Source organism: Lontra canadensis, unplaced genomic scaffold (assembly GCF_010015895.1).
Source record: "Lontra canadensis isolate GAN:19392208 unplaced genomic scaffold, GSC_riverotter_1.0 scaffold12, whole genome shotgun sequence".
NCBI classification, from domain to species: domain Eukaryota; kingdom Metazoa; phylum Chordata; class Mammalia; order Carnivora; family Mustelidae; genus Lontra; species Lontra canadensis.
The window spans coordinates 75,357-96,895 of record NW_022631006.1 but is presented as its reverse complement, the minus strand read 5'-3'; the positions used below and the strand labels follow the sequence as shown (position 1 = coordinate 96,895).

At 36.1% G+C, this 21,539-nt stretch overlaps 1 protein-coding gene across 2 annotated transcripts in view; it reads left to right on the top strand.

The window, feature by feature from the left end:
• Nucleotides 1-21,539, top strand: part of SCFD1 (sec1 family domain containing 1) — a 106,941-nt gene that overhangs the window by 68,344 nt on the left and 17,058 nt on the right. For both annotated transcript variants that reach the window (XM_032856211.1, XM_032856210.1), the window contains exons 18-20: nucleotides 6,908-6,970; nucleotides 12,615-12,690; nucleotides 20,316-20,369. In XM_032856211.1, the coding sequence (XP_032712102.1) occupies nucleotides 6,908-6,970; nucleotides 12,615-12,690; nucleotides 20,316-20,369 (193 nt within the window). The remainder of the gene's footprint in view (nucleotides 1-6,907; nucleotides 6,971-12,614; nucleotides 12,691-20,315; nucleotides 20,370-21,539) is intronic.

Sequence of the window (21,539 nt, the reverse complement as noted above, 5' to 3'; positions counted from 1 at the left end):
TCTGTTCCTATACTGTGAAGACTTTTAATCAAGAAGGGATGCTTTATTGTGTCAGATGCTTTTTCTGCATCTATTGAGAGTATCATATGGTTCTTGTTCTTTTATTAATGTAGTATATCACATTGATTGATTCATGGATGTTGAACCAACCTTGCAGTCCAGGAATAAATCCCACTTGGTTGTGGTGAATAATCTTTTTAATGTACTCCTGAATTCTGTTGGCTAGTGTTTTGGTGAAAATTTTTGCATCCATGTTCATCAGGGATATTGGTCTATAATTCTCCTTTTTGATGGGGTCTTTGTTTGGCTTTGGGATCAAGGTAATGCTGGCCTCAAAATGAGTTTGGAAGTTTTCCTTCCATTTCTGTTTTTTGAAACAGTTTTGGAAGAATAGGTATTAATTCTTCTTTAAATGTTTGGTAGATTTTCCCTGGGAAGCCATCTGGCCCTAGGCTTTTGTTCTTTTTATGACTGCTTCAATTTCCTTGCTGGTTATGGGTCTGTTCAGGCTTTCTCTTTCTTCCTGGTTCAGTTTTGGTAGTTTATACATCTCTAGGAATACATCCATTTCTTCCAGATTGTCTGATTTGTTGGCTTATAGTTGCTCATAATATCCTCTTATAATTGTTTGTATTTCTTCGGTGTTGGTTGTGATCTCTCCTCTTTCGTTTATGATTTTATTTATTTGGGTCCTTTAGCTTTTCTGTTTGATAAGTCTGGCCAGGGGTTTATCAATCTTACTCTTTCAAAGAACCAACTCCTAGTTTCATTGATCTGTTCTGCTGTTCTTTTCATTTCTATTTCATTGATTTCTGCTCCGATCTTTATTATTTCTCTTCTTCTGCTATTTTTTTTGCTGTTCTTTTTCCAGCTCCTTTAGGTGTAGGGTTAGATTGTATATTTGAGACCTTTCTTGTTTCTTAAAAAAGGCTTGTATTGCTGTATACTTTCCTGTTAGTACCGCCTTTGCTGAATCCCAAGGATTTTGAACAGTTTGATTGGGGCATTTAGCCCATTTACATTCAGAGTAACTATTGAAAGGTATGAATTTAGTGCCATTGTATTGCTTGTAAGGTGATTGTTACTGTATATTGTCTCTGTTCCTTTCTGGTCTATGTTACTTTAAGGCTCTATCTTTGCTTAGAGGACCTCTTTCAGTATTTCCTGTAGGGCTGGTTTGGTGTTTACAAATTCTTTTAGTTTTTGTTTGTCCTGGAAGCTTTTTAACTTTCCTATTCTTGGCTGCATATTTTTCTCATTTAGTGCTCTGAATATATCATATCAGTCCTTTCTGGCCTGCCGGGTCACTGCATAGGTCTGCTGCCAATCTATTGTTTCTACCATTGTAGGTTATAAACCTCTTGTCCCAAGCTGCTTTCAGGATTTTCTCTTTGTCTTTGAGATTTGTAAGTTTTACTATTAGATGATCGGGTGTTGACCTATTTTTTATTGATTTTTGACGAGGGCTCTCTGTGCCTTCTGGACTTTGATGCCTGTTTCCTTCCCCAAATTAGGGAAGTTCTCCACTATACTGTGGTCCAGTATACGGTCTGCCCTTCTCTTCTTCTTCTCGGACCCTAATATTATTATATTGTTTTGTTTTATGATATCACTTATCTCTCAGATTCTCCCCTTGTGATCCAGTAATTGTTTATCTTTCTTTTTCTCAGCTTCTTTATTCTCCATCATTTGGTCTTCTATATCACTAATTCTGTCTTCTGCCTCATTTATCCCAGGAGTTAGAGCCTCCATTTTTTTTTTGCAACTCATTAATAGCCTTTTTGATTTCGACTTGGTTGGACTTTACTTCTCCAAAAGGGATTCTCTAGGATCCTCTATGCTTTGTTCAAGCCCAGCTATTATCTTTATAATCATCATTCTGACCTGTAGTTCCAACGTCTTACTAATGTCCATGTTAATTAGGTCCCTGTCAGTTGATACTGCCTCTTATTCTTGTTGTTTTTTTTTTTTTTTGAGGTGAATTTTTCTGTTTTTTTTTTTTATTTTGTCCAGAAAAGAATAGATAGATGAGAGAAAAGATGCTAAAAGGTAACAATGACCCCAGAAAAATATGCACTACACAAATCAGAAGAGACCCAAAACCGAAAGGATAAGGGGGAAAAAAAAAAGAAGAGTAAAATCAGGCTGGGGAATAAAACAGAGGCACCCACTAGATTTTGAGGTGTATTTTGGCTTTTTAGAAGGACTGCCTGCCAAAATTTTAAAGAAAGAAAAACTTACATATATACAAAAAATAAGGTTAACTACAATGAAGGAATAAAATATGACTGTAAAAGTGAAAATTAAATTTTAAAAAAGGAATTGTTAAGATAATAAGTTGGTTGAAAAAGGAAAGAAGAGGGGTGCCTGAATGGCTCAGTTGGTTAAGTGTCTGCCTTCGGCTGGCATTGTGATCCTAGGGTCCTGGGATCAAGCCCCGTGTCAGGCTCCCTGCTCAGCGGAGAGCTTGCTTCTCCCTCTTCCTCTGCCTGCTGCTCTGCCTACTTGTGCGCTCACTCTGTCTCTCTCTCTCTCTCTCTCTGTCTGGCAAATAAATAAAATATTTAAAGGAAAAGAAAAATTCAAAAAAAAAAATAGAAAAAGAAAAAAAGAAAATTTTAGAAGTTAACTTTGAAAGACTAAGGAATCATGGGGAAAAAAAGCCATGAATTCCATGTGCTATATTCCCCCAGCACTGGAGTTTTGCAGTTCTCATTGATTGGTGAACTTGGTCTTGGCTGGATGTTCTTGCTGATCTTCTGGGGAGGGGTCTGTTGCAGTGATTCTCAAGTGTCTTTGCCCCAAGCAGAATTGCACTGCACTTGCCAGGGGTCAGGCTAACTAATATGCTCGGGTTTGCTCTTGGTAGCTTTTGTTCCCTGAAAACTTTCTGTACAGCTTTGGAGGAGAGAATGAAAATGGCAGCCTCCCAATCTCTGGCCCTGGAGGAGCTGAGAGCTCAGGGCCCCACTCCTCAGTGCACCCTCAGAGAAAAGCAGTCTGTCCCTCCTGTCTCCCTGGTCTCAGGCCACACTCCTTGCTCACCTGGCCTGTGACTGAACATTTCCATCTTTAGCACAGGGCCCCATTTGGAATCTCCAAACCCAGCAGATTCCTGTAGTGTGCTCCCATGCCACTCCTCCCAGGGGGACGTTGGGGAGTCTCCCTGGATTTGCTGCTTGTTGGGTCCCTGTTTAAAGAGCAGTGGCCCACCTGTGCTGCGGATCTGGTTTATGGCAACCCCAAACCAAGAGCCCACTCCTTGGCTCTGTTTTCGCAGCCGGCTTCCCCGCTCTGATACCTGGGAGCTCTGCCACACTCAGGCACCCTCAGTCTTTCTGTGACCCTGAGGGTCCTGAGACCACAGTGTGCCAGTGAGGGCTTTACCCCCCAGTTAGCCACTGGAGTGACACTCCCTCAGTGAAGCAGACTTTTAAAAGTTCCAGTTTTGTGCATTGTGTTCTGCTGCTCTATCAGTTGCCGGGAGCCAGCTGACAAAGCTCCCCCCAGTCCCCATGGTCTATATTCCAGTATATCGCCTTGGATTCACTTCTCATATCCTACCTTCCAGAAAGTGGTTGCTTTTCTGTTCATAGTGTTGCTGCTATTCTTTTCTTTGATCTGTTGAATTCGTAGGTGTTCGAATGGTTTGATAACTAGGTGAGTTGCTGGGACCAGATGAAATCTAGGTTACTCCTCTGCCATCCTGTTAGCCCTCTAAAAATAATTGTTTTAAAAAAAATCTTTGACAGCACACTTCTACTCCTAAGGATTTATCCCAAGGAAGTAATTGGTGTTGTAAAATCTTAGAAGCAACCAACCTAAATGTCCTACAATAGGCATTTCCAAAAGATAGAATACAATTGAAAATTAAAAATCATCTTGTAGAAGACTTATTTAATAACACTGGAAAATGTGTATGTTATATGACAAAGTAAAAAAAAAAAGTTTATAACACTGTTCATTGATTTCCTCTTCTCGATGCCTAGGGATTCTTCTAGACATTGGAAATACAATTGTGAACATGTGGAAAGCCCCTATGCTCACTGAATTTACATGGAGGGAACAATAAATCAACCAATAAGTGAAAAATGAACAGAATAATATTAAACCATACTAAGTGATATAAAGAAAATAACAGCAAGTGATAAGATTTTTCTTTTTTTTTAGATTTTATTTAAATTCAAATTAGTTAACTTTTAGTGTATTAAGTTTCTGGGGTAGAATTTAGTGATTCATCATTAACACCCAGTGCTTATAACATCAAGTGCCTTCCTTAATGCCCACCACCTAATTATTCCATCCTCCTACCTACCTCCCCTCCAGCAACCCTCAGTTTTTCTCTGTACTTAAGAGCTTTTTATGGTTTGCCACCCTCTCTGTTTTTATTCTATTTTTCCTTCCCTTCCCCTATGTTCATCAGTTTTGTTTCTTAAATTCCACATATGATTGCAAGTGACAAGATCTTAACTTGGGGGTGAGAGTTATATTTGTCGAGGAGATCAGGAAAGTCTCTGAGTAGGTGGTATTTGAGCTAAAACTTAGATGACAATTTTTACAGTATGCTCTCTATCCATTCATCTTTGTGTTTGTATGTATGTATGTACATATACATATCATTACATAGCTGAAGTGACATACATTAAAATGTTAATAGTGGGTAATTCAAAGTAGTAGAATTTTTAAATTTTTGTGTGCTTATCTTTATTTTCCAAATTGTCTACAACAAACTTTACCTCACAATATTTCTTAAGATAATTAAAACTACAAGATTTAATATACTTTCCAAGCTGAACTGTATTAAGAAATGTGCCAAGTTGTTATCAGGGGTTATCTCTGAGTTTTTTAGTTTGAGTGCTTTTTATTATCTATACTTTTGTTTGCTTTTTCAGATTTTTTTTTCAGATTTTATTTTTAAGTAATCTCTATACCGAACATGGACTCAAACTTAGAACCCAGGGATCAAGAATCACACAGTCCACTGACTGGAGGATTGGAGGGTCAGCCAGGCACTCCCCCCACCTTTTTTTTTTTAAGTAATCTCTGCCCCCAGTGTGGGGCTCAAACTCATGACTCCAAACTCAAGCAAGAGTCACATGCTGTACTGGGCTAAGCCAGCCAGGCACGCCTGCTTTTTCAAATTTCTTTTTATTTGACTGTGTTCTTGGCAATAAGAAAAACATACAACAAATGTCTTTTTAAAAAGACAAACTGTAAACTGAGTTTTTATATTATGATTTGTCTGGAACTCCTTAATCAAACATTTGTTGTTAATAAGAGGAAAGCCAGCCTTGGGCATCATTTTATATAGTTATAAAATATGTAATTTCTAACAGGTTATTTTTTCTAATTACGAGTAATACCACTTCTTCAAAGAAAATTTTAGAAAACTCAGCTATAAAGTAAAAATTTACCTGTAATCTCATCATCTAGAGCCTACAACTAAACATTAGTGTATATCTTTTTATATGCAAATTACATGTTTTTTTAAGACTTGGAAATCATTATTATAGATACAGTTTTGTATTCTAGTTTTTCATTAACTTTCATTTTACCAATTTGTTTTCTTAACTAGTGTTTTTTTAAAATTTTCTGCAGTGGTGGTGTTTAGTGTTTGCATGATGTTCAGCCCTAAAGTGTACCATTATATATTTAACCCTTCTTTATTGTATGGATTCAGTTAATTCTAGTGAAAAATAAATATTGGGTGAGGGCAGAAATTCTCATCTACTTCTGAAAACATTTGATTCACATCCTCCTTTCTGAACAAGAGTATGATTTTTGTGTTTGGGATTTCTCTAATGGTATTATCAGCAAATTTTGTCCAGATTGAAAGAGTATTTTTAGCATCTCAACTATCACATCATAGTGATTCTCATTCCTTTTTTACTCTCATGAAGTTTTCTCATATTTAAACAGACTTTTCTTCTTTTACAAAAACAGTTGAAATAATTAGGAATTATTACAAGAGAATATTGAGTCACATAAAAAATATTTATGGTATGCTGTTAAAATGTTATAGAACAGTATTTATAATATTTTATTTTTGAAAGTCTATATGTTAATATACATACATCCAAGGATTAGAAGAATATACACAAAAATCCTAATAGTGATCCTCAAAGTGGTAGGCTTCTTTTGGGACCATTCTGTTTTCTGGATTCTCCACAGTAAACATATTTTCAGAAGGGAAGTATTTTTAAAAACACATCTAAGTGCCATCTTTTTGCCCAGCCTTCAGTGTTCTGTAGTTTAGTTAAATAGATTCTGGACATTTAGAAAGATTTGAAAATAAATGACTGTATGTAATTGAGTATAAAAGTGTGTGTTGTAGAATATAACTCTTAAAAGGAAAAATCATCGGGTAGTAGAATTAGAATAGTGTTAATGAAGGAAGTGGTTTTGAGCTGAGTATTAAAAGGAAATGCATAATTTCTGTTGGAGAAGAAAGCAGTCAGTTTATTCCCCTCAGAGGACAACATGAGCAAAATAGATGTCTGAGGATGACGAAGTATGGAATGTGGGGAACAATAAAGAGATTTAATCAGTACATGATTATTCTTTTAAGGCAGCAAGTCTGTTTCATGTTAATGATAAGTTTATAATAATAGGAAAAAAATCTTGAAGTTTAGAAAATAAATGCATTTCTGTTTTTTTTAAGGATCTCAGCGTTTCAGCACTAATTGTACTGTACTTGGGCATCCTTTTATGTGATTAAAAATCATATAAAGGGTATTTATGTACTTGTTCCAGTGCTAATTATACTGAAACAGTGTATTGAAAAATGATTGCTATTTTCAGAAAATGTCTACATAGTAAAAGTTACAGCCAATAGAGTTTTCAATTTTGTGATGCTGAAAGTTAGCTCTGATAATCAGCTTTTTAATATAACTTTCTTATTTCACAGGGCTTTTGCCAAGATGGCCTCAGCTCCTACCAGCTATGGTAACACTACCACGAAACCAATGGGGTAAGTATTTTTAATAATTCTGATTGAATAAGTCTGGTACTGCAGATCATAATTAGACTCACATGCCTTAAAAATACACTGACACTTTGTTTTTGGTTGGGGGGAGGTTGGGTTTTTTTTTTTTTTAATTTTCTTTTTTTTTTTTTTAATGATTTATTTACTTCAGAGAGAAAGAGGGAGTGAGAGATGGGGGAAGGGCAGTGGGAGAGAATCTTCAAGCAGACTCTCTGATGAGCAGGGAGCCTAAGCTGAAACAAAGAGTCAGACACTTAACCAATTGAGCCACCCAGGCACCCAGAAACACACTGACACTTCGAATTCAGAATGTTTTCACTGTGCTATGAATGTCAACATGCTTTTGCCTTCCTTAAGTTTAAATTCTCATTTTTAAATGTAAGTTAATATATTTCACATGGTATGAGATACTGGCTTCTCCTGCTGCCTTCTTAAAACATTACATTTTTCAGGGGCGCCTGGGTGGCTCAGTGGGTTAAGCCTCTGCCTTCAGCTCAGGTCATGATCCCAGGGTTCTGGGATCGAGCCCCAAATCAGGCTCCCTGCTGAGCAGAGAGCCTGCTTCCCCCTATCTCTCTGCCTGCCTCTCTGCCTACTTGTGATCTCTGTCTGTCAAATAAATAAATAAAATCTTTTTAAAAAAATTTACATTTTCCATTTTCAGAAGTTATATGAAGGTTAAGCTATTCTTACATCAGGGTTGATAAGTAAATACAGATTTGGAGCTTGGCATTCTAGACTTAGCTTCAGGATAGATCTGGGCATACTGTTAAATGAAAAGAGGAAGTCCCCAGAGGTGGGTCTGACTTCTGATTCCAGAACATCCTATAGTATGCATGATTTTCAAAGTAGCTGAACAAGGTAATACCCACTACTCTTTTTTTTATACCGTACTTATTTCAAATTCCTTAATTTTTAGAATTTAGAAGTGTGTAGCCCAGGGAAAAAGTCTTATTCTAGCCCCACCCTGAGCTTCAGGTTTTAATGAAACAATTTGCAAAAAGCAAAAACCCTCAGCCTAAGGCAGGGCCTTGTAAGTGCTTTGACAAAATTAATGCAGCTAGTCTCACCTTCGTGCAGTGCTGTGTAGGTTAGCACTCAAGTTTCCTGGTACCAGGGAACTGTCTCTGAACTCTTATTCAAACAAAGATTACTTTCTCTTGTTTCTATTAAAGAAGGATTTTCCATCTTATCCAGGTCTTCATTTCAGAGAGGAGTAAAGGAAAAGGAAATTTATTTGGAAAATTACTCTCATCTTTTTAATAGATTTTCTAGTTTCATGTCATAAAATTTTAACTAAATATTAAAAGCCTATTAGGTTTCTTATGGATTTCATACTTGAGAATTTTAATAAAATGTGTTATAGGAAAATCTTGATTTGAAGGATATCCCTAGCCTTCTGATAATCATAATACAGGAATACCATTCCATCCCACAAAGCATCCTTTGATTCAGACTGAGAGGTTAAGCCACAAATGTAAACCCAATGTGGCACATCATTTTTTGGTGTTATTTTTGTTGTTAAAAATTCAGACAATAAACATTGCTTCAGAATTGAGTTATGTTGTGCTTCACATTTTTATATTATAGATGTTATGTATTGTGGGGAGATCATATAAACAGGACTGGTCTAGCTTCTGTGATGTAGAGAAAATAGTAACTTTTGACCTACTCATATAATACTTACACTCCTATATATTTTCAACTTGTTAGTGTGTTTTGAATTCCTAAAACAAGTTATCTTATTTACTATCTTTAATTTTATTATTTTAGTATTAAGTCAATCAAGAAAGCAGGGAATTCTCTTCAAATTATAATTTGCCTAAAAACTGTAGGCATACCTCAGAGATATTGTGCGTTAAGTTCCAGACCACTGCAATAAAGTGAATATCGCCGTAAAGCAACTCAAAATTAATTTTTTGGTTTCCCATGCATGCAGGTTATTTATGTTTGCACAATACTATAGTCAATTAAAGGTGTAGCAGCATATTGTCAAAAAATGTATATACCTAATTTAAAAACAACTAATTGCTAAAATATGTTAACCATCCTCTGAGTTTTCATTGAGTCATAATCTTTTTGATGGTGGAGAGTTGCCTTGATGTTGACGATTGCTGACTTATCAGGGTGGTGGTTCCTGAAGGTTGCGGTGACTGTGGCAGTTTCTTACCGTAAGATTACAGTAAGGTTCGTTGCGTTGATGGACTCTTCCTTCACAGTTTTTTTGTAGCAGTGCAAATGGCTTGATAGCGTTTTACCTGGAGTAGAAAATTGGGGTCAGTCCTGCAAACCCTAGCCACTGCTTTATCAACAGAATTTATGGAATATTCTGATTCCTTTGTTGTCATTTCAGCAGTCTTCACAGCATCTTCATCAGGAGTAGATTCAGTCTCAAGAAACTACTTTCTTTGCTCATCTCAACAACAACTCCTTACTCATTAAAGTTGTATCATGAGATGACAGCAACTCAGTCACATCTTGAGGCTTCACTTCCAATTCTATTTCTCTATTTCTACCACATCTGCAGTCCTCCACTGAAGTCCTGAATCCCTCTAAGTCATCTGGCATGTTGGAATCACCTTATTCCATACTTTTGTTCATGTTGATATTTTGACCTCGTCCCATGAATCACAAATGTTCTTAGTGGCATCTAGAATGGTAACCCTTGAACAGTTTCAGTTTAGTTTGCTCATATCCATCAGAGGAATCACTATATGTGGCAGCTATATTATAAATTTTTTTTTTCATTTTTTAAGGTTTTATTTATTAGAGAGACAATGAGAGAGGGAACACAAGCAGGGGAAGCCGGAGAGGGAGAAGCAGGCTTCCTTCTGAGCAGGGAGCCTCATGTGGGGCTTGACTGCAGGACCCTGGGATCATGACTGGAGCCAAAAAGAGATGCTTAACAACTGAGTACCCAGGCGCCCCCAAAATATGTTTCTTAAATAAGAAGACTTGAAAGTCAGAATCACTCCTCGATCCATGGGCTACAGAATGGGTAGTTCGTTAGCAGGCTTGAAAAAAAAAATTAATCTCACTATGCATCTCCATCACACTTCTTAGGTGGCCAGGTATATTGTCAGTGAGCAGTACTATTTGGGAAGGAATCTTTTTTTCTGTTTTTCTGAGCAGTGAGTTTCAACTGTGGGCTTAAATACTCAGTAAATCATGTAAACAGATGTGCTGTCATCCAGGTTTTTGTTCCATTTCTAGAACACAGAGTAGGTTTAAGCCGCATTAGCCCTCAATAAGAGAGTCAGACTGTCCTTGAAGTTTTGAAGCCAAGCCTTGAATTCTGCTAGATATGAGAGTCTTAGATGGCATCTTCTTCCAGTAGAAGTCCTATTTTGTCTGTATTGAAAAACTCTTGTTTAGTGTAACCCCCTTCATTTATTACCTTAGCTAAATCTGGATAACTTGCTACAGTTTCAGCTTCAACACTTGCTGCTTAACCTTATAGAGATGACTTCCTTCCTTGAACCTTAAGAACCAACCTCTGCTAGCTTCATCTTTTTCTTCTGCAGCTTCCTTACCTCTCTCAGCCTTCATAGAATTGAAGGGAATTAAGGCCTTGCTATGGATTAGACTTTGGCTGAAGGGAATTTTATGGCTGGTTTGATCTTCTATCCAGACTACACAACATTTTCCATATCAGTAATAAGTCTGTTTTGATTTCTTATTGTGTGTTCACTGGAATAGCATTTTTAATTTCCTTTAAGAACTTTTCCTTTGCATTCACAATTTTGCTAACTGGCATAAGAGGCATAACTTTCAGCCTGTCTCAGCTTCCAGGATGCCTTCTTCCTCACTAAATTATTTCTGTCTTTTGATTAAAAGTAAGAGACGTGCTCTTTTTTGTGGTGCCCAGAGGTGGTAGGCTCCTTTAGGATGAAGCTGAACATCTCTTTCCCAGCTCCTGGCTGCCAGAAATTCACTGAAGTGAGTGATAAACACAAACTTCACCTCTTTTATAAGTATTGTATGGCCACAGTGCTCTGAGTGAAGGAGGATTATGTGGTCTGCATCAGTTGTGGCAGGACGCACAAGGCTTCCCAGTAAAGGGCCATGACTTACGGCCATGTCTGCCTCCTGCTGAATAAGGAGCATTCCTGAAGACTGGAGAAAGACCAAGGAGGACTGAAGAAAGAAAGCACAAATCTGCCTGAGGTTGCTTTGTGGATGCCAATCTCAGTGTTCTCAACTTGGTCATTTTGAGAAAAGAGCGGGGAAGGGATGTTCCTAGGGTTGTACCTGGACTCACTGATACTACTGGTACTCATTGCTTGGGGCCCAAATGAGCTAGCAGAACCTGCACACTTTTTAGTCTCTGTAAAGGTGGTGTCCACCTGTGTTGTAAGAAATGCCCTAAACAAAGAAGGTAAGAAACCAGAAACCAAAGCATCCAAGATTCAACATCTTGTTTCTCCGCGTGTCCTCCAACACAAACGTCAGCATATTGCTCTGCAGAGACAGCATACTAAGAAAAGTAAGGAATAAGCTGCAGAATATGGTAAAGTTTTTGCCAAGAGAATGGAAGAGGCCAAGGAAAACACCAGGACCAGATTGCCAAGAGGTAGAGGCTGTCCTCTCTAAGAGCTTCTACCTCTGAGTCCAGTGAAAAGAGATTGTCTGAGAGTAACAAATAAGATCAGACATCAAAAATTAAAGTGAAAGACATGTGATTCTTCCTTTCACCTGAACACTTAGAGGCCATTATAGGGCTATTAATTGACCTAATTTTAATATTGTGTGTCAGGGATCAGGAAGGCCCAAGGAGACGAAGAGAGATAAGGGAATAGACAGTTGATAGAACATTCAGAACATACCCTGCATTTGTCAGTTAAGTTTGCTTTCTTACGTGGGTGAGGATTGTGGTACCCCTAATCAATTTGAGTAGTAACATCAAAGACCACTGATCACAGATCACCATAGCCAATATAGTAATAATGAAAAAGTTTGACATATCGTGAGAGTAACCAAAATGTGACACAGGGCCATGAAGTGAGCAACTGCTGATGGAAAAATGGTGCCAATAGACTTGTTTCATGCAAGGTTTCCACAAATCTTCAATTTGTTTGAAAAAGGCATTATCTGCAAAGTGCATTATACTGAAGCGTGATAAAACAAGGTATGCCTGAACAGCTAAGACTAAGCAATTAAAATGTTTAATTTGAAGACAGCTTTTTAGATTTTATGAATCATTACTGACTAGTCAGAGTATTTTTTTTTTTTTAAGATTTTATTTATTTATTTGACAGAGAAGGAATACAAGCAAGGGGAATGGGAGAGAAAGAAGCAGGCTTCCCGCTAAGCAGGGAGCCCAATGCAGGGCTTGATCCCAGGACCCTGGGATCCTGACCTGAGCTGAAGGCAGACACTGAATGACTGAGCCACGCAGGAGCCCTAGTTAGAGTATTTTATCAGAGTATTTTATCACTTTTATTGTTAGATAAAATTACAGCAGTGATACCTATAGAAGCAAAAATGTTAAGGTCACTTCTGTTTACTGAGAATAAAAGTGGTAGGTAAGTGAGCATCAGCAGGTCGTGTATAATCAGGCAAATACTTTATCTGTAACAAATTAGAAAGATAATTTATACTTAGTGTGATCTTCTTCTTTTGCCCCTAGTCTCTTATCACGAGTCATGAATACAGGATCACAGTTTGTTATGGAAGGAGTGAAGAACCTGGTATTGAAACAGCAAGTGAGTACACTTACTAGAAAACATTCTGGTAACTTTATTTTTAAAGATTTTATTATTTATTTGAGAGGGAGAGAACGAGCAATGGGAAAGGGGAGAGAGAGAGGGAGAAGCAAACTCCCTGCTCAGCAGGAAACCCGATACGGCCTCTTTCCCAGGACCTGGAGATCAGGACCTGTGCCAAAAGCTGATGTATAACTGACTGAGCCACCCAGGTGCCCCCCATTCTGGTAACATAGATGTTGACAGGTTGATTGTTCAGCTAGAACAACTTTCTAGACATATTCAAGTTATAAATATTTGGAATAAAGTAAAATCAAAAGGTCTTTGGTTCTGGCATAGTTAAGAATATGACAGTCTTTTTACATATATAGGTTAGAGGTTTTTTTTTAATTTGTTCATTTGGACTTTATTGACACTTTGATTTTCCTTTAACTGCCGTCAGGTTTGTGAAAGTACATTAACTGAGAAATGAACATATCCTATTTGGAATAATGAACTGCTATCTAATGCTTATGATTTAGGGTTTATTATATATTAAGAGAATAAGGGAATGAATTAGTAGTCTAAAAGTGTGTAAATTAGAATAAAATATTTTAAGTAGAATTTATGTTTGGGCGTAATGAAACTGTAGCTTGATTTTACACTTCATTTTGTAATAATAGTTTTAGTTTTATACAGAAGACACTTTTTAATGATCTTTTGATTTTTCTTATTCCAGTATATAGATATTCTGCTTCAGAGTCACCATTAATTTGCTTTCTTTTCAAACAGGATTTGTTTTTTACTTTTTGTTATGGAAATTTTCAAATAGGCATTGTATAGCAATCTTTCCTGAACCCTTCACCAGGCTTCAGTATTCAACATCCTGTCATTCTTGTTTTGTATTCCCTAATATATATATTTTTATTTATTTTTACTGAGATAGTTTAAGGAAAATCTGAGACATAATATTGTACATGTAAATATTTCAATTTATAATGAGAAGGATTTTAAAGACAGATTTTAAAAAGAGTTAACTAGCAGTTATTCAGATGTGAATATTAAGTATTGACTTGTTTTCAGAAAAAAATAGATCTTTTCTTTCTCTGAAGTTCCTCCATACTTTTTACCTTTATTACAATATTTACATGTAGTATTTTGTATTGACATTATTTTTACTCCCCCCCCCCATAGCTTTATTGAGATAAAATTGATATGTGTTTTACTACTTCTTGATCCTTGAAGGAAAGCAGTTCTTTCCCCATCTTTGAATTTTCAATAGCACTTTGCATACAGTAGGTATTCAGTTTTTTATTTCGGCAACATTTTATTATAAAAGCCATGTAGTATTAGTGAAGAACAGTGAAAACAATCTAATTTGTTTTATTTAATTAAAAGGCTGATGACTTTCCAAACTTTACTTAGGATACATTCCAGATAGTTTACATTATTTCATAATTACTTGGGAATATTTTTGAACTTTGCTATCCCTCTTAGGAATTCAGGTCATTCCCTCCCAGTCTAGCTCTCTCTGGGTAAGGAGTTACTAGTAAGTACTTACTCCACTCTTTTGCTGGTTTATTGTACTTCCCTGAATCAGGTTCTTCACTCTCTTTGTAGAAGGTCAAAAAGCACAAAATAGGAAGTTGGGCACATTAAAGACCAACGTATTGTATTTTAAAGTTTAACCTAGCACCTTTAAAGAGAAGATTACTCATGACTCTTGTTAAAGAACAGTAAGACATTCGAGACATTGTAATATCTGCAAAAGGTATTGGGACCATCTCCATAGGGTTTTGCAGCTCGGGAGGAAGATTGGGTTCAATTCCAAATCCATCAAGGAAAAGTGGGAATTAATAGCCAAGGAAGTTTAGGGATCAGTGAATATAAAATTACAAGGAAACATCAGGGATGAAAGAGGATTCTGGCTAAACCAACCCAACAGGATTTTTGCTAAAGGCAAGCCAAATGATCAGACATCACCTGGGAGATGGTAGAGGATGAGGAACCTGATCAGATATTAGGGTGATCAGGTATTGAAGATGAGAGATTCTCACTAAACCAACTTAACAGAATTCTTTTTAAATTGGACTATGCAAAGATGGACACGGTTCAGAAATCACGGCCCCATTGAAAGAGAGCTCAGGGGACCCTGAGTAGAGTTTTGTCAAGGAGATAATCTCTGTCACACCACTTAATTTATCATTAACTATGGACAAGATGATTTTGTTATGTGATACAGAAGGGGAACCACCAACCCCTAAGACACTGTCAGCCTTTCCCTCGACAGAGTGGGTGTTGTATAACCACATGCAGTTAAATTGATGTGTAAGGAGATTTACATATTTTTCTTAACGGGCCACTCTTACAAGGAAATCACAGTAGTATAGAAGTAGCATGGAAATTACAAACTTAACCTTTGAAATGATCAATTTTTTAACTTATTACCATATGAGTCACATGTTGCATATCCACTAATGTTTGTAAGAAGTGTCTGAACTGATCAGCTTAAGTATTTTATTGTGTTAACACAGAAGTGTTTTGTTTAAAGTTCATTTAGTATAAAAACAAACTGGCATCTGTACCTTCAAATTCCTTTGCTTTTCTTAACATTGCAAATAACAAACTACTTTGACATAGTAAAATTTGGCATGATTGGTAGTTATCACCATCTGTAGGATATTCTGCTGCCTCAGCTAGAAGAGCCATGTTGCTTTTTTTTAAGTGTGTGTTAATAAGACATACACCTCAGACTCAAATTAGAGAAATATTTATTGATTTTGGGGGGGGTCAGAGGGTAGTTCATTTTATACTATGAAGTAAAAAGAAATGCCATATTAAAAAAACATAAATTTTAATATGATCTTTTGTTTCAAAAAAGAAAAAAATAAGTATACTGAAGATTATATGCCTAATTTTAAAATGTTAGTTTTTTTCTGGGTGAGTATTCATCTCTGATTACTTCCATGTGATAAATTCCTCTAGCTGAATTATGGAATCAAAGGGGTGAGCATTTCTCATTGTTCTTAATAAATATTACCAAATTGCCCTCCAGAAAGGATATACTTACTGACTGGCAGTGACTTGTAGCTCTGGTTTCTCTACATCCTTCCCAACCTTTGTGTGTGCATATGTGTGTGTGTATGTGTGTAGGCTTTGTCATTTTAATATTTTTTTAAAGATTTTATTTATTTGAGAGAGAAATAGAGAGAGCATGAGTTGGGGGAAGGGCAGAGGGAGAAGCAAGGAGCGGGGAGCCCAATACAGGACTCGATCCCAGAACCCCTGGCGTTACAACCTGAGTGGAAAGCAGATGCTTAACCTACTGAGCCCCCAGGTGCCCCAAGTAATACTCTTTTAACTCTTTTTTAACCTACTGATTGCCAGTGCTTGCAATTTATTCATTTTTAAAAGGGATTATTTTAACAAATAAGCAAAAATTAAATAAGACTTCTAAATTATGCAACTTCGTGCTATATTATTCATCACATTCTTGTACGATTACACAAATAAATTCCAAATCTGTGAGTATCATTCAGGTGGTTTTATGTGGTAACTGATACTTGTGATGCATAAAACTTACCTTGCCCAATAAACAAAGTATATAAAGCTCTTACAAGCATCATAGAAAACTAGACAATATTCTTTTTATTTCATTTATAGCTTTTATTCATATAAAAATTATTTATTCATAAAAAATGCAAAATGAAAGGACTATATATTTTATCATTTGTATATGTAATATATATACTATATCATTTTATATATATATATACACACACACACTATATATATTTTATCATTTCCTCATTTGTAAGATACTGATGTGGATATTGGATTCACTCATAGATCCCTGATTTATAATTTCAAAATTTTGGAAATAGATGATCTATCTTATTCCCCCTCCCTTTTCCTGTCCTTACTTCACTGACAGCTTTCTGTCCCTTACATCATTGATAATTGCTCATTCCCATTGTTTTTCTGGTGTCCACACATTTCATCTTATTCTTTACTTAGCTAATACGGTCTTCAAGGTAAGCATTTTCTTCAAGGAAGTCCACATTACTAGTATTCGTTGTCTAGGGCTTTGATAATCAGAAGCAGCAACTGTTGTCCCAGCCTCAATGCTGACTTCAGCATCAGAATATCATCCCATGGCCAGGGCTGCAAGGGGAGAGTTAGAAATAGTCACCATAGACCAGATGGCAATATAGGGCAACAAGTAGCTAATTCTAGGAGAACTAAAGGGGAAAAAATTTGTTAACTGTTTTGGGTATAAAGCTGTATTGCTTTTCTTAGATTGTTCTTTCATTTCTCTGCATATTTTATTTCAGTTTTGCTTTTAAGCAATGACACTGTCAAAGATAAAGCTAACATTGTTTTTGTTTTAATTTCTCCAGTGACTAAAATCATACAACATGACTATGGTCATAAAACTTGTAAGGGTTTTTTAGAAATAGATTTTTTTTCTCCAAGTAAAAGTTCCAGTTCTTGTATCTGAAATTTGAAGATTTTATAAATACTGATCTTTAATTTAGGTTATTCATGTGTATGAGACTTGTCTTTCAAATCTGTGTCTATAATAAGGCTTTTTTTTTTTTTTTTCCATTTGACAGAGATCTCAAGTAGGCAGAGAGGAAGGCACAGAGGGGGGTGAAGCAGGCTCCCCACTGAGCAGAGAGCCCGATACGGGGCTCAATCCCAGGACCCTGAGATCATGACCTGAGCTGAAGGCAGAGGCTTTAACCCACTGAGCCACCCAGGCGCCCCTGTAATAAGGCTTTTGACTACTGAAGATTTATTTGCTGACCTATATGATAATATTTTATATTCTTTTCTAAAACCGTTTCCAAAAACATTGAAAACTATGCTTGGGAATTTTTTTTAAACAGTTAATGGAGTGGTTTTTATTTGAATAAATTTCATTTATACCTCATTTATTGAGCTACAGAAATTTTTTGTTTCCAAGGATGAGTAAGGTAACATTTGTTGAACAAAGAAAATTTTATAGTTTTGTTCTGTTGTTTTCTCTTTGTTAGTGTTTAGCTGCCACAGTTTAGTTTTTTTCAAAAGTTGATTAGTCTTGTATGTAAGTTACTAATATAAAATTGATTTTGCGGGCACCTGGATGGCTCAGTCAGTTGTGTCCAACCCTTAATTTTAGCTCAGGTTATGATCTCAGGATTGTGGAATTGAGTCCTGCATCAGGTTGGGCGTGGAGCCTTCTTAAGATTCTTTCTCCTTCCTCTGCCCTTCCCTGCCCCATCCCCATCTCTCTCAAGAAAAAATAAAAACAAAAAAAACTTTTAAATGATTAACTGGGTGGCTTAGTGGGTTAAGTGTCTGACTCTTGATTTGGCTTAGGTCATGATCTCAGGGTTGTGAAGTCGAGTGCCACGTCAGGCTCAGGCTCCATGCTGGGCGTGGAGCCTGCTTAGGATTCTCTCTTCTCTTTCCCTCTCCCTCTGCCACTCCCTGCCCACCCCCCACCCCCATTCTTGCTAACTCTCTCTCAAAAATATTAATTTAATGATTAACTCAGTTCAAGTCTTCATTTAAGTAAAGAACAAAAGCTAGGTAGAGCATTAGTTGGTGACAAGGATCTCAGAAGTTGTTTTCTGAAGTACTCTTATGCCTTTAACAACATTATGGACCTTTATCATTCTCTACACTTGAAGTTTTCCTTAAATCTCTGGTAGTATGCGAATATCCTATGGTGCGGCAGTGGTAGATGATTCTTTGGGTGTTATATGGTTGTAAAGACCAGACAAAAACATGAAGAACTGTCCCTGGGCTCATGAAGTTTGGGATTATTCTGCTAGAAAGAAGTTTTTCTTGCATTATTTAATGACCTGTTCACTAGCAGGCTTGTCTTTAGGTATTGCAGATACCTATTTTGTATTGCTATAAAATACAAAGCAAAATTTAATTTTACCTTTTAGAAAAATCTCTTTTTTATACTCCATGAGGATTTATTGTAACACGTTGATATATTCAAATTTCCAATTATTGTCACAAATATAAAAATAATATGACTCTTACAGCTTTATCATTGTATAACATCTTTTCTGAATTTTTCTCCATGGCACGGATCTAGTAGTGCAATTCAGGGAGCTCAGTGGAGAGCTGTAGTAAATAGAGAAATTGGAATAAAATTGATTTTAGTAAAATCTTACAATTTTAATGTGTTCTTTCTCCAGATGTCTTTAAAAATTATTCCCTCCTTTTATTTTGCAAAGTACTTCATCGTTTGTTAATGTTACTTGGAACAAATATATAACTGTAGTTATTTCTTTGGGATAAAACATTTTTATAGATGTAAATCTGCCACCTGTCATTCTTCAGAGAAAGTCATGGTTTAGACTTATTCCTACATGTACAAACTCAATTTTATTCGAAACCAAACTTACAGGGTAAAATTTTGAGCTACGCTATTTTGTTCAATTCCAGATAATAGACTTCAGGAAGTACATTCAGTTAGATTGAACCTTGGGTGCTTTTGTTTATATTAAAAAGTTTCTGGCCAACACAGATATCAGGGAATAATCAAATAGCTTTAATTTTACTTGGCTAAGATTATATTAAAAGGCTTTATTTGCTAATTTAGAGAAAGAAAAAAAAATCATATTTTCTGTCTGGCCAAAGCAGCGTTTTCTCTAGTGGTAGTCCATTTTAGTAACAATAAAATGTTTTATAACCTAAAGAAAGCAAAACTCTTGTTAAAATAGTAATGTTTTATCTACATTTATTTAAATAATCAGATTTAATGTCGCCTTTGTTGTAGGAAGTCTCTAAGATACAAAATATTCTTTATAGAACATCCTCCACAGTTTGCAAAGGAAATATCAGTTCATAGTAGGCAGAATACCATCCCAGTAGGAATGCCTTTTGAATAAGCCTAATAGTAAAGTTTCTGTACTTCATGTCTTCTGTTCAAAATAACAGCAAAAGTAGATTGAAATGTCACAATACTGTTTCTTATCCCAAGGCATATAAGCATGTCAAGAGGCAGTTTTCTGCCAACACCAGTGTTACACATTTCATGTTCAGAGTGGAATTTCTTCTGTAAGAAGACAGTGCAGTATATCATTGGAAATTTGGAATTTATCCCAGGCAAAACAAAAATGGTCAATAAAATTTATGTATCCATTTCCCCATTTTTCAAAGAGCACAAGTATCCTTTTGGCTCAGAAGAATATACATTAGAAATGAAAGACTCTTGAGGTTCTTTAATCTCATACATTTTCAAACTCTAAGTTACTCTGTTTCTAAAGAAACTCTTACTACCTGCACAAAGGAAATAGGGGAAAAAATGGGATTCTTATTTGATCAAAAGTTTGCAGTTGGTCATATTAAAAAGCAAACATTCCAGCAATGTAAAAATCCCAAACATGTATTTGTATTAAAACCTGGTTACACTTTCACATCAAAAGGACCTTTTGATTTAGAATTGTATTTTTTCTCTGGAAACTTGAGTAGCGCCAGGGGTATTTACATCTACGTCACCATTCATAGAACACTTAATTTTAGAATGTGTTTAATGGAAAAGTAAGCATACTTAACTGGAATGATTCACCTGTTTTTTTAATAGAGAAAAACTTCGGTTTTTCTTCTGATATTTAACAAAATACTTATCTCTTCCACAGAATCTACCTGTTACTCGTATTTTAGACAATCTCATGGAGATGAAGTCAAATCCTGTGAGTAGCATCTAACAGTGTACTTCTAAGTTCATGAACATATCAAACTCGGTACATGTAAAGCAGTAAAATCTGAGTTCATTGTCGGCTACATACAGCACACTACATAAAGGAAAGAGTCCATGTTCTCAAAGAGCCTTGTTAGCCATTATCACAGATAATGAGAATTGGTTTTCTCAGCTGCTCTGACTGTTCTGGCCAGCCCTCATTGAAATTAATTGCAGATTGTATTCTCTATATAGTAAAACATATTCTAAGGAGCAAGCTTCTGTAAATGACAAAGAACTAGTGGGCATCAGCTGGTGTAGTACAAGGAATACCAGACCAATTTAACTTTATGAAAATTAGGAGAGGGGTACACAGTGCATGTGTTCAGATGGCACAGAAGTCTTGGGCTGAAAAGTAAATTGAGAGGGAGAAATTGTTGGATGAATAGAGAAATGGGTAAATATTGTTAGCATTTACTGGCTTTCCAAGCTATCCATTTACAATTCAAGAAAGGAATGTGAAGGTCGTCACAGTCCGTTTCATACAACAGGTCATCCTGTTATTGTGGCGACTAGAAAGTGGTTATCACGAGTCTAGAGTCAAGAAAGGCAGCATCAGAACCCTAGTTTGGGTGGATCTGGGTCTCTGGAGATTTTGGCAGCAAGGCTTAAGATCCCATGCTAAGAAAGATGGAACAGAATCTTGAGATAAATATGTCACTTTTTGTAATTGTTGAAACATGATAATAACATTAAATTAACAAATAAACATATTTAAAAATCTGCCCATGTGAAAACAAAGAGTGTAGTAAAACATCCCCAAGGGGGACAATTACAGTTATGAAAGGAATGAGAGGATGTTCTAGAATGATAAGCTAAAAAGGGTTGGATTCTTCAGTCTAGGAATTTATACAGAGAAAATGGTATACAGTGTAGCGTAACAATAGATTTCCTTAAAACATCCTGGAATATACAAAGATGTAGTTCTTGAAAAGCCTGAAAGCTTGAGAGAAGTATACATTTATAACTAATTATCTTAGAGAATACTGCTTCATAATACTGCTTCATAATAAACTTTCAATTTGTGGGAGATACTGTCCCAAACACTAATAAGATTAAAAATCTAAATGCAGAATTTTAGATGCCAAATACACACGGGGTTAAGGAAATTTAGGATATTTTG